The 16,893-nt window shown below is 45.3% G+C and overlaps 1 protein-coding gene across 2 annotated transcripts; it reads left to right on the forward strand.

The window, feature by feature from the left end:
• The first annotated feature begins 2,621 nt into the window (after positions 1-2,621).
• On the forward strand, positions 2,622-5,775 carry C9H11orf87 (chromosome 9 C11orf87 homolog). 2 transcript variants are annotated; one of them, XM_032359051.1, is made up of 2 exons: positions 2,622-3,025; positions 4,113-5,775. In XM_032359051.1, the coding sequence occupies exon 2, from the start codon at positions 4,370-4,372 to the stop codon at positions 4,964-4,966; it is 597 nt and encodes a 198-aa protein (XP_032214942.1). In that variant the 5' UTR covers positions 2,622-3,025; positions 4,113-4,369; the 3' UTR covers positions 4,967-5,775. The 2 variants fall into 2 exon arrangements, with proteins under 2 accessions (XP_032214942.1, XP_032214943.1); XM_032359052.1 differs by lacking the exon at positions 2,622-3,025 and adding an exon at positions 3,476-3,699.
• The last annotated feature ends 11,118 nt before the right edge of the window (positions 5,776-16,893 follow it).

Here is a 16,893-nt window from a genome sequence, read left to right on the forward strand (position 1 = left end):
TGAATGAATAAATAAATAATTTTATGCTTTGTTTGCAAGGTTAGGTTGAGGACTAATGTTATTGCAGCCCGGCACATAGTAGGTGTTTTGTTGATAATAATAATAGTAATGGCACTCCTTGTCATTATTGACTCGGTGGTATTTTTCTGGATGGATGTACCTTTATGATACATCTCTCTATGCTGGATGGAGATCCCTCATCAAAATGGAGAGTAAATCCTGTATATTGCTGTATCTTTGGAGTGCACCTAAGTCAAGAGGGCCATTCCTATTAGAAAGGGAAGACACTGGAAATCTCAGAAGCTTCTTGGCCCTCCAGTCTTGAAGGTGTGGCTTGAGAAGTTTGGGGGCAAAAACAGTGGCAGCGTGTTGTCTGGGAGAAGTCCTGCCATTGTCCCAGATGTTCCAGAATCACACAGCAGCTCCGTGAGCTCAGTGCCTGCAGACACAGAGGTGTGCATGCTACTGTCAGTGGTGTTCCTGGGGCTTGAATTCCACTACCCAGTGACATCTGAGTCTGTGGGCACATTCATTTTCTGAGTAAGAACAAATTATGAACCTACAGCCCATTCTTCTTGAAAGAGAAGGGGAGGTGGGAAGTGTGCTGGGCTTTTGACCTAAAAATTGATGTCTTTACCTAAATCATTTCCAGTTAAATACCATTGTCTTGTGGATCACGTTCATCTGCTGTAGACTGTAAATTCTCTAAGGTAAGACCTTGTCTTTCTATAGGTTGTGGAAAATGGTGCAGACAGTTTTAGCACTCGTGGTTATCATTTATAACAAAAGAAAAAGAACAGTGGCAACCTACTCACACCTAGAAGCTTGGTGTGGAAAAGGAACCCCGTTATATTTATATTTATACTTGTATTTATACGTGTATTTATATATGTAGTAATCCCATTACAACGTATTGTAAAGGTATGCATGTTTCTCATTGGGAAAACCTGATAACTCATTCTTCCAAGTCTAGAAAACAGACTAGGGAGAGTTAATTCTAATTATGTAAAGATCCTTTGCTTTACCAGACAGTTTTTCTAAAGAGTCTCTTTAAATAGCTGCATCTCTTTTTGGAGTATTCAAAATTGGATTTGCCTTACAAAATGTTGATTAAACTCAACTTTTCAGGAGCAAAGAGACTGTACAAAAATGGGGCATTGCATGTCAAGTGTTATTGGTGAAGGCTCACTTAGTGATCACGAGGCTCACCATCCCATCCGCTGAGCCCATCCGAGTCAGAATGTCCAAATATGGCCAGTGGCTTTCACAGGGCATTGGGGGCCCTCATTCTAGGTAGGAAAACTAAGCCAGCATTGAAGTCATTGGCCATCATTAACCATGTGAGTCCTGCAGCCACGGGCATTAATCTGTGCTCTGAATGATCTTGCATGATTCAGCATGTACTGGTATTAGCTTAAATAGGGATACTTTTTTTTTTTTTATCGAGACAATTATGAAGAAAAATCTGATGGCTTTTATTCAAACAAATGAAAACCAAAATTTGGAAGAGAGATATGCATTTCTTACTTCATATGTGAATTGTGAGCAAGGAGAGGAAGAGGAGAAATTAGAGTAGGACCAGATAGGGACACAAGGTCCAAAGGGACCCCCAGACGACAAACAAACTTTTATTCCCTGTGTCATACCCTCTTTTTTATAAAACCCTCTACTTGCAAGCAGTTAGGAAGGTGTCAGTCATTCCTGCTATCTCCCAGTTCAGATGGATAGCAAGAAAAAGCACTATTTACTGCACCACTCCATTTTGCAGGTAAATATTATACAGGCACTAAATTAGACTCAAAGATGGAAAGAGAAGAAGACAGGGAGAGAAAAAGGAAATGCATATTTAATAAGACAAGTGAATGCTTCCAAAGATCATACCGTGTCTTTGTGTGCTATTCCAAGCTGGTATCTCGAATAGAAAAATGAGAAGACTTTATTTTAAAGTAGCCTACTGTTAACGAGATGCACTGTTCATACATTTGCAAGGGTCCTAAAGCAAGAGTTGATTCATCTCTGCCTGGATGTAGGTGGGGTGATGAGAATCTTTCAGGAAGTTCTGTCCACTGTGCTGAAAGGCTGTTGTTAACACTATAGCAAAGTAAGGGGGTATGCTCAGAATTTTCATAGCACAGTTTATTTCTCTACTCCTCTAAGTTATTTTCACCTTCTGGCCTTGTAAGCCTTGCATGTGCTTTGTGTGCTCACAAGTGTCTAGATTTCAAAAGAGAGAGTTTAACATAGGGAGTGGGTCTTGGGCCTAGAGATGTGTATGTGAATGAGTGGGAGGGAACCATGAGTCAGGTGACCTGAGAGGTAACTTGAAGGCTCTTGTGGAGAGGAAAACAGTTTATTTGCATTGTTCAAAGTTAAATACACGTTCGGGTTTGTATTTAATGTTTTGCCACTTGTGTTCATAAATGCCCCTCTCATTTCTCATATTCACGCAATTTCTGTTCAGAACCAGGCCAGCATAGACAGGTTTGCAGAGGAGAGCAATCCTCATCAGCCCAGGGCAAGGAGGGAAAAATTAAAAAAAAAAAAAAAATCGAATGTGTACCCTGCGGGGAGATGTCTCTCTATAGAGTGTAAAAATGTGTTCCTGGGACCATGTGGAAGAGGGTTGAGGGTGAGGAAACCTGGGAGCTGAAGCTTCCTCCCTTCCCAGGCTTAGGAGTGCCGAAGGTGGGTCTCTCACTGCAGGGTGCTGGGGTCGCTCCCCGTACCCAGCCCCAGGGAGGGGAAGGACCGGGAACCGGGAATGTGTGGCAGAGGCTCACTCTGCCAGGAGGAGATGTTAGGGTATGCGGGTGGGGTGGGGGCCTGAGGGGTGGCTTGGAGCCCTGGCAGTGGCTGCCTGACGTCACCGGCCTCTCTGGCAATAGGCTGCGAGCTGAGCTCCCCGAAGCGGCGGCGGCGGCAGCAGCGAGGCTTGGTCTCTGGCCCCTTCACTCCGCGCCTTCTGCAGCCGCCACTGCAGCCGCGCGGCGGGGGCTCCCTCCCTGCAGCCAGCTGGTGGCCCCAGGTAAGGGACGCGGTGCGGCTGAAGGTTCCAGGCTGCTGGGTGGTGGGGCGCGAGCGGGTCGGACAGCCCCGGCGGCCTGCGCAGGCACCCCTGGCTATAGCTTCGGCCCCCACCCTGCCCAGACCCGGCTTGCGCGCCTCGTCTGTGCTCCGCAGTGCAACAGTTTGCAGCTGCCTCTCGAGCACGGCAAAGGGGCTCTGCTGTGTGCTGCGGGTCTACCTGGCTCTGGTCCCCGGGAAGAGCCTCGGGCTGGGGTTGGGGAGGCCAGAGGGAAGGTCCGTTCCCCAAACTTTGCAAACGAAAACCCAGACCCTACCATTTCCAGTCCCCTTAGAAAGAAGCAGGATACTGCTGAGTGCGGGGCACAGGGAGATGGAGAGAAGGGGGCGTTTGCGGGGATGTGCTTTAGCTGAAAAAGGTGTTTCAGCTGCTTTTCTTTTTCTGATTGGGGGGCGGGGGTACCGGGAAGAAGACTGTAGAATGGAGGGAGCGTGATCCAGCGCGTCAGCTGTGGTCACAGACAGAGGCGGAGTGGGATGTGGTTGCTGTGGTGTCCCCTTGGGAATGGGACTTAAGGGGCCTGAAGCCGGCCAGGGAAGAGGAGTCTGGAGGGGAAGGGAAGGGAAGAGAAGGCAGTACTGCGCACCCGGAGCCCGCTTGTTCGGCGCTTGGGGGTGGGTGCTGGGAAGGGTGGGATGCACAGGAAGACATCCACTAAGAGGGCGAAGGAAGGAGGCGAGTCGGTGCTCTGGGAAGCGGGGACCGCGTTCCCAGGCGGCTGTGTGTCTGTTGCAATTAGAAAGTTGTGGAGGGCCCAGGAAGGCTGCCTTATCTGCTGAGTAATCTGTCTCTCCGCGGTGCCGGCGCAGACCCCTTCCCCGCGAGTGGCGCGAGCGCGAAAGCTGGCGGCTCGGGTGCGCGGCCAGGGGCGGGCGGGTTGGGGTCCCCGGGCTGCGGAGAAGACGGGCAGCGCCCGGCCGAGGCAGTATGCCCAGAGGGCCGCTTTGCGGTAGTGGCTGATCCTTCCGGTCCTCCGCACTCCCCTGGGCAGCGGCCGGGATCCTAACTAAGCCTGTTCTCTTTGCAGCCTGGTGCCTTGGGAGAGGAAAAGGGCGCGCGGACACGCGTTCCAGGCGGGGCCAGAGAGGATCTCCTGGGCACCGCTCGCTTCCTGGCCGGCTTGCTTGTCCGCGGTTGCTCTCTCCGTCCTTCGCTCGCGCGTGCATCCCCTCCCGCACCAGGGAGTAGTTTTGGGTGGCGTGGGCTCGTCCTCTTCTTTCCTGGTGGGAACGGTTGCCCAAGAGAGGAAGTCTGGTGGGCCCGGCCCCTCCCAGCCCAGCGCCGATGAGTGCCAGGGCGCCCAAGGAGCTGAGGCTGGCGCTGCCGCCGTGTCTCCTCAACCGGACCTTTGCTTCCCCCAACGCCAGCGGCAGTGGCAACGCGAGCGCCCGTGGCCCGGGCGCGGGTGGCAGCGGTGGCGGCACCTGCATCACGCAGGTGGGACAGCAGCTCTTCCAGTCCTTCTCCTCCACGCTGGTGCTGATTGTCCTGGTCACCCTTATCTTCTGCCTCATCGTGCTGTCCCTCTCCACCTTCCACATCCACAAGCGGAGGATGAAGAAGCGGAAGATGCAGCGGGCGCAGGAGGAGTACGAGCGGGATCACTGCAGCAGCAACCGTGGCGGCCGGGGGCTACCCCCCGCGGGCGGCCAGGCTCCCACCCACGCGAAAGAAACCCGGCTGGAGAGGCAGCCCCGGGACTTGGCCTTCTGCGCCCCCTCCAACGCCTCCTCTTCGTCTTCGTCCCCTGGCCTTCCGCGCCAGGGTCCCTGTGCCGCTCCACCTCCCCCGCCGGCCCCCAGTCCGCAAGGAGCACACGCGGCCTCCTCCTGTTTGGACACAGCTGGCGAGGGCCTTTTGCAAACGGTGGTCCTGTCCTGATTGTTTAGCCCCCGCCTTCCCCTTCCTCATTTCCAGCATCTTTGCCGTCCTTGCTTTTTTCCCCCCCTCCATCTTTCTTCTTCCACTTTTCCCTGCACCCCCCTTCTTTCCCTGTCTGCTCTCCCCTTACTCTGTTCCTCCTCCGCCGAGGCACTGTGCGGCATTTGTAAATACTGGGCGAGGAAAGTCTCGAAGAAGAAATAACGCTGATAATACTTTATTATTAATATTTATAGTAATTATATACTAATAACACAATCCAAGCGCATGACAAATCACCTAATTTCTCATTGTTGATGAAGGATGCGTCTTCCCTCTCCACCCTGCACCCTCCCCCCTACAATAAGGAGAAGAAACCGCACAAGCTACCAAATATTTTTAAAAAGGCGTTGATTCCTGGAGCAAAGGGAATGGAGGGGGCCCGGTGTGTTGTACATAGCTGTCAAGTTAAGGTTCACTTACCTTCCCTCCTCCCAAGCTTTCACTTTTCCTTCAGCTTCCCTCCCTTCCCCATACCCACCCTCCGCTGGGCTCAGGCAATACTATATTATAAAGAAAACGTCTACATTAAGCACCAGAACTACAAGAGGCCACAGAGACAGTCCCAGAAAAATGTGTGTGACATGTACCCATCTCTGGCCAGTCCTCTTCCTCAGCCCTTAGTTAACCATTCCCCTTTCTAGGACCAGGCATTTAAATTTACTTTCAGAAATGTCCCTCGCTGGCTGAAAATCTTTAAATGAGTTGAAAGAAGAGAAAGAAAGAATGAAAGAACAAAAAAAAAAAAAAAAGAAAGAAAAGAAAAGAAACTCTATTGCTTTAGCTCTCTGCCCCGCCCCCAGCTGTACACCCTTGACTTGGGGCGTCTCCAGGATTCACCAAGGATCCAGAAGCTGTCCAGCCAGGTGTGGTGCTGAAATTGCTTCCCCGGACTGGTTACTTTCTTTGGTTGAACAGGCAGAGGAGGGGCTGTTTTGGGAAATGACTATTTTAGCTCTTTGTTGGTTTCTTCTTTTTCTATAATCGGGTTTGCGTGTATTGGTTTTATTATTAAACATTGCATAAGTTACCTTTTTTGTAAAAAAAAAAAATTTACTAGGTGATGTACAGTACTGAAAGTGCAGTATCTAACCAACCAGAATGTTTCTGTTTCATTCTTAGAGCAAGTGCACCTTTGTTATATATTTATTATATTGGTACCAAATACAGAAGCAAACTCTAGTTCTGTACTACATCCCCCAAACTGTATAGTCTTGTTCTTCATTTCCAGCTGTTGATACAATGGTCACCACTGGATGAGCAATTCAGTGGTGCAGACCCGGCTTCTGCTGTTTCCAGAAGTGTTCTTTTGTACCTTATTCTGTAGTCGACTGTTATAAAAAGATAACACATATGTTTTCTTTTTTTTTTCTTTTGCAAATAACAGAAACAACCACAACAGAGAACAGACAAATAATGGATGTGCAGGAATGCCATCTATTAAAACATGGTTAATATTTAAACAGTGCCTGTAGTCCTGCCTGCATGCAGTTACCCCCGGAGGCAGATGAGGGTATGCTTGCTTGTACTGTATGTGTTGGGGGGGGGGCGAGGCTGGTGGGGGTATTGGGAGATTTGGATGAAAGGACATGCAAATTTCAAGGGAAGTTAAACCTGGTAACTACTTGTAGGGTGAAAATATATGAAGCCTGTTCAGTTAAAAACTTGTGCCTGCATCCGAGGTGCAGTGAAGGAAGGGCTCTTTTCTCTTTCTCAGTCTGGCTTACCTGTATTGGCTGGATACACCAAAAAAGATTGAGAGAAAAGCAAAGTGAGAAAGAAGAAGATTGATGTTTTTCTTCTCCCTCCTGATGCCAGACAAGGCCGTCTGTCTTAGAAATGGGGTCCACCTATGGTTATTTCCCACTTTGTTCCCCTTGGACTGATGATAGAAGGGGCCAGAAACGTGTTACAGTCTTAATTATATGCAGTGGCATCCTTTCTTGGGAACCAAATATTCGAAAGCTGTTTAAATGTTTGGACAATGTATGAATGTGGATGTTCTACAGAAAGCTCAACCGAAAGAGTTCTTATTAACCTGCAGAGTGTAAGGCGACCGTACCCCTAAGTGCATCCCTCTTCCAAATAACTAGTAATTCTAGGTTTTCCATCTTGGTTCCAGGCTTCTGTGCTCTTATGTAGAGAAGAATATTACCTATGAGGTTTTAGGTCAAGTTCCGTCTGCATCTTTTATACAAATAATTTAACAAGCTTAGTTTTAACCACCCATTAGATATTCACTCACATCCTTTCCTGAAGTACAGAGGATCATCATTTAAGCATGCCATGTTGTAATATTAGGAAGACCAGGTAGAATCTTTGAGTTCAGTATATTAAACAATGAACCAGACTCTCTCCAGTGCCTTAGTCACTCCCTAGTAATAGGTAAAAGAATGCAGTACCTCCCTCAGGCCGCTAGGGAATCCTTCAGTGCATCAGAGCTCTACATTGTACATCAGAATGACTAAGGCACTGTGAAGAAGAAAGTCCATTAATTTTTGTAGCTCACCCTCATCTAGCTGTAGCTCCTTAATACCTTATTACAGAATGACTTTCGGACTTGAAATTTGAATAGAACCAGGGACTCAGAAGGGAGCTTCCTCATTTCCAGTAAGCTCCCCTAAGTGTGTGGATATTACCTTCTTCCCCTTGTTTGGGGGCACTTCTTACAGTGAATAATTTCCCATTTTACTAAAGCAATAAGATGTTCTGTTGTGAGCAGTGCTGGATGATGATTCCATTTCCTTGGTGCTGAAGCTACTCATATGTTCTTGCCTTATGAATCGCAGTGCATTCAAGGCATGCAATAATAACCCCTTCCAGGGAGAGCCAGTACACTCTAGGGGGTCATTATGAGAGCGTCCTATGTCAGAGTTCCCCAAAGGAATAGAGGACACAGGAGAAATGAAAGCATTATGTATACCATTTAAAAAACATCCTGATACCTCTAAACATGGCACACATCCGTAACATGCTCTCATTGTGCACCTTTAAATCTGTATGCCTTTCTCCATTAACTGACTGTGGCTTAATATTTTTAATAGTGCTCTTTGTAAAGATGATGTGGTTTGTGAGTCAAATTCCATGCTGAGTTTAATATAGTCAGAATTGTAAGCTTCTGATGGTGTCACTTGAGATTTTTTTTATGAGATAGTGAATTACATGAAATTCTAGTAACACCAGTCCCCACACCAAATTATTGCAATAAGCACATATCCGAGCAATTTGCACAGACCCTGTTTAGAACATTGCATCTTATTGAGCTCAGTTGTCAGTCTCAGGAGTTTGGGATGCTACCAACAGGGCATTTCGGATTTCATTTATATGAAACAAAAGGCAATCTGGAAATAGCTGCATTTATTTTAAGGATTTTGTTCACTGATGTCCCGTCAAATGAATTGCTTCAAATCCCTGCAGCTACAGCTCAACTTCCGCACTTGCTGTTCAGTATTAATAAGGTGGCATGCTTGATTCTTACTGTTTTTAAAAAGTGAGAAAATTGAAGTGAGAAAACCATCATGTCAACTGTATGGGACTCTGAATCTTAAAGATGTAGATCAATATAATCTTCTTTAGAATTTATATACACCCATAGATATGTATTTATATATGCACACATTTTGTACAAATTTACAATGGACTTTTTGTATTCTCTTTTCTGTCATTACAAGAACGAGATGGAAACCAAACCGTTGTGCCATCCTCTTATCCAGAGAGGATGCTGAGAAGTCAGATATATGCATGTATTTATTTCTCTGGGGTTAAATCTGAATGACTTTCTCTTTCTTTAATGGAAGGGAGAGTCTCGTTTGGCTCGGGGAGTTGGTAATTAGATAAGCTTCCTTTCCTAGTTAGTGACTCAAATGTAGCAATGATAATGAATTTGTGACCATACCTATGTGGTTTAAATATCTAGATGGAAAGTAAAAATATCTAGAAGAGCTTTAGGGCTGTCTAGACCACAAAACCTGGATTGTGGCTTGATTTTTTTTTTTTATTTTCAGCCTATATGTTGTACGGAGATACAACTTATATCTGCATAGCTTCAAGGTAAAGTGAAAATTTAACCATTATCTGTTTAGTTTGGAATGTAGTTTTCAGAGAATATGGATAAATTAGCTTTAAAAAAAACTTTGGCATTGACCTTTTCCACCATTTCTGTCTATATTGATTGAATTAATTAGATAATGGTTAAAATTCCATTTTTTCCCATTGTGTAGACATGTGCTTTAAATGCTTTTCTGTGGGTAACAGTTGAGCAATTGCTAGTTGATATTATGTGGAAGTTGTAGGTTAAGTTAAAACCAGGAACTTTAATCTAATCTGGTCAGGCTCCTCAGGTCCATTCCCCTGTGAATCTGGACTCTGAATCTGAATTTGGAAAACCACTTCTCTGGGCCATCCTTTTTGGGAATTAGTGATTTTGGCTCATAGATGTTTTAGCTCACGTTTGAATGAACTAAGCTATCTATAAAAGGGTTGAACTGAACCTTAATGTGACTCTGATTTGGTTTCTGATTTACTTGATAACATTTGAGAAACAGATTTGATGACTTGACGTCAGTACTTACTAATGTCACCAACCAGTTGGTGCCATGTAGGAATGCTTAGCTAAGAAAAAGAATTTAATTAACTTTAATTGAGGACAATGTCTTGTCAAGGTAGTTCTACCTGTTTGAAGCAGAGACACTTGTGATTCCATTGGGTTGTTCCCATAGGGGGATTAACAACAACAACAATGACAAGAGCAACAGAAAAAACTGATTTTTTGAACTCAAATATATCCAACAAACAGAATGAAACAGATATTAGAATTCATGGAAAATTTGTTTTGCTTTTCTATCAATAAAAGAGTTTTCTTGTTAATTGGCTTTTTGGACACTATTTCCTTCTTGATGTAGAATATAGTAAGATTATAAAATTACTCATGCTATTGCCCTCAGATGCTAAAAGAAATTAGTTTTTATTTTTAATTATTACTCATCAGAACTTCTTCACTTCAGACCAAGTGCATCACAAAATGGGAAGTTTAGAAATTTAGTATCACCCAATAAACTGAGATTAGCAGTCCTTTGAGGCAGAAGCTCCAGCTCTCTAGGTCATATACTTAGTCTCCTCTTTTCCTGCCTTCTCTGATATAATCAGGTATGTGCAGAAAGGATATGGCTGACGGGATTTTGTGGCAGTGAGGGAAATGGGAAGCCTCACATTCATCTACATTCTTTGGGTCCTGGCTGAACTCCCCTGGGGAGTGGTTGAATAGGACGGCTCTCCCATCAGAAGTGCCGTTGTCCTTTCTAGCTTTCATGCTGACTTTCACCACTGAGTCTTAGACCCTGGGCCTTTCTCCTGAGTCTCAAGTCATTTTCCATAGGATCTGTATATCCTGCACCCTGCCTCTGCTAGGTCCAGCAGGCTGTCACACTTTGTCCTCTTATAGATATGGGAACTTCTGGGTGTCCTGCATGCTGTTGACCTACTATTCAGAGGCATGGCCCCACCCTCCCTTGCCACCCCAGTTCAGCCAACCCTGCTCCACATCAGATGGTGCCATGAACTAGGTCTTACTGCTCCCCTCTGGTACATTCCAGAGAGTGGGGTTGCCAATATGCCCTAAGTCTTGGACTTCTCCAAAACTATGTACATGTTTATGAAGCAACACCCCTTCTTCTTGTGTGTAGAGAAGAGAAGCATTAAAACCTAAACAGCTGCCTGTCTCACTCTTCTGTCTCATCTTTTTTTTTCTTGGAATTGCCCCAAACTGCAAGAAACAAATTTTCCTCTCAATGCCCCTTTTTATCTACTGGAGCTTCCTTCTACCATAGGTGGCATCCCATATCTGCAATGGGCTTTGTCTCTTTCCTGATTTCAGCCTTATGATGAGCCTTTAATGACGGTTAGAGTATAGCAGACAGAGAGAAGCTTATTGATAAGGGATCCTAAATTGGGAGATATTTGACACATATATTACTACATACTAAACCTTTGTATTCCTGAAAGGACATTAATTCATGATCAAGGTCCTACTCTCTCATTTTCCTAAAGGTGAGAGCTTGATTATTATCCTACATTTATCTCTTTGTGAACTTCTACCCAGTCTCTCCACATTTGGATAGATAATCTGGGTATGGGTTGCATCTTTTACCTCGTATCACTGTTTAGCCTCCAAGAAGGCACAGCCTCTTCCCAATACTGGTTCATTGCTTTGCCCTAGCCCTCCCCCTCCCCCCCCCCCCCCCCCCCCCCCCCGCCCCAGAACTGCAGAGTGCACGTTGGAAATGTTTTCCCTGAGCTGGGAAAAACTTCTAGTGTCTGTTGAATTGTAGAGTGGAAATGAATAGCTTTCTCTACCAAAAGGTGGCAGGAAGTATGGATTAGTGCCACAATCTAATCTCTAATCATGGTCTGCTTCATGCCTAGGAGGTAAATATTTTTTAACCTCAGTTTTTTGGTTCAAGAGAGGGGATGGGTATTTACTCAGCGAGGTCTCACGAGACTGACAATGGACCCACTCACTGACTTCTTGGTTCTTCCTGGGTCGACTATTAAACACTAGCTGGGTATTCTCTTTCTGATTAGTTGCTAAAGTCCAATCTCTTTCCAATGATTCCTCTCTAAATATGTCCCAGTCTTGAACTGATGCGGATAGCATTGGGCATGCCTCTCTGAAAAGTTAGTTCTACTTCTCACAACTTTATAGACCAAGAAGGGGCTCTAGGGGTAACTTTTCTTATCCCCTCTTTCCTACTTTATGCTGACCATTCTTTATCTGCATCTGCAAGTCTTCTCCCTCCCTAGGTCATGGCTTTGACTTAGAATTTTTAATTTTAGCCTAGAGGTTCGTAGTGACCTTTTAGTACAAAGCTCCACACAGATTCTTAAAAATTCTGAGAAATACCCTGAAATGCACTGAGAAGTCAATAATCACCCTTTACATACAGATGTGCAAAACAGATGTGGCTGTTCTGTCTTCCAATGGTTCATCTTCTGTCTCTCACAGGGATGAACTTGCTGGGTAGTCCTTTTGAGAAAATTTTCAAACTCCCCAGTTCTCTTCTTTTCTGCTTCTTTCCACTGTAATGTTTAGGAATGCTTTCTGTTACATGATGGTGACTAAGGAGGAAGGTTCCTCAGACCTGTGCGGTTTAAAGCAGATCCTTTCTGGTTTGAGCTGCAGAGTGGCTGGTCCCATCTGTTTCCCGGGTTGTACCCAACACTGGAACCTAGGATTCTGGACTTTTTTTTTTTCATAGTTTCCGAGTCTGCAGTGGCTCTTTTGTGCCAAACATAGGATTTTGCTGTTTTTGCTGGGCATAAGCATCTCTGGGCCCCTTCAGTTGGGCCAAATGAGTATCTCTGAGTCCGTTAGTGCATCCCATTTAGACCATGGGAAATAAGAAGTCTTCTAGTCGCCTGTGGTCACCACCACTGTCACCGTGCCACTGCCTTTCTGTAGGAGAGAGGAGAGTACTGTACTCTCTGTAGTAATGGCTCCCCCCAGTATGGCCAGAGAGATTTTCCAAAGTCCCTGCTGGCTTCACAGCCCACAGACTCTCTGATTCAATCAGAATACTTATCACTGGTCTTCTCTCCATCGCTGTTTGTCTCTGAATCAAGGGAATTCAAGGGCTTTGGGACCAAGAGCCTTGGAATCCACATTCCTCAAGCAACATTTGGTGCCCTTCCCCACCCCCCCAAATTACCTGGAAATAGAAGGGGAAGGGATAGACTGCTTCTCTGCGGTCCCTGATAGGGTCCTCTGATGCAGCCAACAAGAAGTGTTAGACTTGGGCTATTTTGCTTTCAAAACAATTCCTGTGCCATGACTCAATCTTCACAGCTAAGTCTTAAATGGAGGAAAGGGTGTAGAAGAGGGGCTGACCCACTAATAAATGGGCCTCCAGTAAGAGATGCTTAAAACATGCTTTATTCATTATACTTGTTTACACATAGGGAGTTATTTCAAGTTGAATGGCTAGAATTTGGTGATGTCCAGAAGATACCATCTCTGCCTTCTACTTAGCAGTGTGTGAAGTCCCTCCATTAAGAGCTTGGTCCTAGGGGTTTATCTTGTAGACCCCAGACCAGTCTCTATGAGGGAGATAGTAAGTGTCACCAGTGCCTTAGCATGGATCAGCCTTTCTAAAGATCCTGCCATGAAAGGAGAGGAGGACGTGTACATCCCTAAGTTCCAAAGCTGCCTGTGTCATCAGGGAACACCAAAGAAAGGAGAGGCCAGGAGACACCCTTCTCTATCTTTGCCCTTGTGCCCCTCACCCCCTTCCTTCTGCCACACTGTGTCCTATGGGGAGATGTACAAAAGATCATGGTCATGCCCGACATGTGAGAGTGTCTGTGATGTGACGGGCTTGTTTGCAGGGTCCACCCAGGTTCGTCTTGTTCTTAGAATCACCCGTAGGTAGGATCTTTTTTTCACTCCAGCTACGCTGCCCTGCTTCTGACTGCTGTCGGTCAGCGTGTGCTCCTCACGGTCTGACTGCGTCCCCTTAGCGAGTCCTGGCTTGGCCAGTCACTAGGTGTCATTGACTTTTTTTTTTAAATCTGGTGGATGATCCCTTTGGTCCTTTCACCCCTAATACTTGAGAGCTCATTCCGTCAGTCAACAGGCATTCACTGGCAGCCAGTTCTGTGCCAGGTATCACTTTTGGTGCCAGAAATGTAGGATTACATAATATAGGAATGTCTTTCTTTTTTCTTTTTCTTTTCTTTTTTTTTTTTTTTTGGAGAGACGTAAACAAAACACATGAGTAAGTTAAACTGTGGAGTATGTTATAGGGAGAAAAGAGCTATAGAGACAATCATGCACTGTAGGGGGGATAAGGAATGTGCCAGAAGAGAGTGTTGTGTTTTAAATAGGGTGGTCTGAGAAGCCTTCCTGGGGAAGTGTTACGTAAGCACAGACTTCAAGAAGCCACACAAATACATGAGTTAATTGACGACAGACCATTTGGCTATAAGGATTTGTAAAACCCATTTCACCCACACCCCTAATTTTGTAAGTAAGCAAATAGTGATCTGGGTAGGCAGAATGCAGGAACCTGATGCTTACTGAGCAGTATGTTAAATGACATACCTCAGGTAGCGGGGACGGGTAAAATCTGACCCTAGCCTTGAGGGGCTTGTAGTGATTAACAATACGTTTCAATTCAATTCAATTGTGGTAGGAAATACATGTAAAAATTACTTTGGGAGCACAAAATAAGTAGCAACAGTCTGTGTGATGGGGTTTGGAAAGATTTCCCAGAGGAGGTAATGCTTTTGTTTGGTTTTAAAGGATGAGTAGGAGTTTATCAAGAAAAAGAAAAGTATAAGCGGAAAGAAAAGCATGTCTGAAAGCACAGAGGTAAGAATGTAGTGCCTATTTTGAGAAGATTATGTTTGCACTGGGAGTGACATAGAAGAAGGCTGGCAGTAGAAGAAAGCCAGATTATTAAGGCCCTTCAAGAGCAGCTTTCGAGAAGATGCTGTTGTGGTGTTAGTGGGGAGTCCATAGGACATTTTGAATATAGAGCAGAGTTATACATTTGGATTGTTAAAATATTACCCTGGCAGCTTCAACATTCAGGATAGATGTGATGGCGGCCACAGAACTGGATGGAGAGACACCAGATGGAATACAGCTTCATAAATCCTGCAGCAGGAGATGAGGGATTGGACCAATAGGAGTGGGGGTGAAGGAACCGTATATTCAAGAATGTTCTTGTTAGGTTCTGGAGTTGATGGATGATGGGTTAATAGACGCTTCCTGTGAGAGAGGAAGCAAAGGGAGAAGGAAAAAGCAGGAGGAGTTGGATGGATACTTCCTTTTTTGTTGATTAGGGCAACCCTGGTGTGGGTGCTGCTTAACTGCCATGAGTTGGCGACAAAGTTAATCGTTAATAATAAAAGTTTAGATGGAGGTCTGGGCTTTGCTAGCACAGCCTGAATGGGTTCATCCCCAGGCCGTGCTCAGACTGTGGTGAAGTCTAGTTGTGTGGACCATCCTGCGATGTCACATATGAGCTTCAAGAAATAGCACTGTCACTGTCATGTAATTCCTGGATGACTCCTCCTCGTCTGTCAAGTTGGAGGAGTTCTCCGCATGTCTGGAAGTGTGTGTGTGTATTCTGACATTAGCTTCTAGGGCATTTGCTGCAGTTCTGAGACAAGCCTACAGAGAACTGTGAACTTGTACAGGACCTACGATAAACCTTGCTTGGCTCTCTTGGAAGAGAGAAGTGATCAGACAATGACACCATTGGCAATGATAAGAATCTTTATGCTGGTGAGAAGGAATCCTAGGGTGTTGGTGAATTTGTTGAAGTATCAGTACAACCAGTATTTTGGGGAAAGGCATGGTTCTCTCACTTGGTTGTCATGATACCTTGGACAAGTTCCTTACCTTCCCATGCTTTGGTTTGTGAAGGCTTGTTGTGTCCATTACGTGAGAAAATAAGTATGAAAGTCTACCAACAGTGGGCAATGAGTGCCTGGTGGTTCCTCTTTTCGCTTCTTTTATGGGGAGTGGCCAGCAAAGGGAGGGCATAGTTTTCTGGTAGATCATTAGTAGCAAACTCATGTGCTCTGTGCTCTAACAACACATTCTAGTTTCTAACAAAGTGCCTGGCATTCAGTAGTTATTCAGTATAAATGTTGTTGACTAAACAAGTGAATGAATCGATTGAAATTCTACGGACATATGCCTGATGAAGTACTGTGATACTACTGTAGGAATCTAGCCTGAATCATACCAGCATCAACAGAGCAAAAATTAACAGAGTATTTGTGACTGTCACTAATTTCACTTGACTCCTGGATGAGTGTGGCAAGGAGTGTGGCATCATTAGAATCTTGGGCATTTTCAATGATCTGTATCTTCAAAGAAATACTTGGCAGATGTAGTGCTTCTCCAACACACACTACCCCTGTTCCATGCTTGTGGGAATAGCCCAGCAAATCTTGTTTTTCTGACCTGAGCCTTAATACATCTCAGGGCTGGTGTAGGAACAGTGAGTCAGCCATAGGAACTGAGGCCAAATGAACATTTATTGAAGGAAAAGAATCATAAAGCAGTCAGTCACCGGGCATTTCTCAGTGCCCATCAGTTCTTCTGCACTGAGGGAGATGCTCAGAAAGAAGGTAGGACCCAGTTCTTTCAGAGAGACTATGACTCAGTTATAGAGACAAGACTTCCAGAATGAACTAATATAAGCAAAACCAAGTTCAAGTTGCAATTACATAAATAATAAGGCAGGTTGAATGAACACAAGCGGATCATTTATTATATCATCATATTTCACTCTCTTGTCCAAGAAGGAAGCCATGGGATCCCACTTACATGCAGAGAGAGAAATCTGGATCTGATGGCAAGATTTGGAGTGGAGGCAAAGAGAGGTTTAGAGTCTGTCCCTTTGGACTAGAAAGCGTGTCACTGTCCCTTAGTAGACAGCGTAATGCAAAACTACAGGCTCTTGGCAGATTTGCCACAATTTATCCTTCCTCTCTAATCCACTCTCCTACGCTGGCATGCTTGTCGGCTCTCTGAACTGCCCAGTGTCCCACTCTGTGCCCTACTTCCACTTGAAGATTTGTTCTCTTCTTTGTGTTGCTGGACTCAATGACAGCCTATGGAGGGGGACGTTTCTGGTACCGGGAACGAGCAGTTCTCTGACTTCAGCTCAGTTCTAACACCGTCCAGCTGGAGAATGCATCGGCCCTCCCAGGTCCAGTGCTCTGTCCCGCAAGAGTGTTGCCCGCCCCCCTTTCCAACACTGCGGGCAAGCACAGGGAACAACCAGCAGTTCCAGCTACAAATCAACAGTTCCCAAGAACTATTTCTCAGGTTTAATTAATTTGCTAGAGCAGCTTACGGAACTCAGAGAAACATT

The sequence above is a fragment of the Mustela erminea genome, chromosome 9, assembly GCF_009829155.1.
Source record: "Mustela erminea isolate mMusErm1 chromosome 9, mMusErm1.Pri, whole genome shotgun sequence".
Lineage (NCBI taxonomy): Eukaryota > Metazoa > Chordata > Mammalia > Carnivora > Mustelidae > Mustela > Mustela erminea.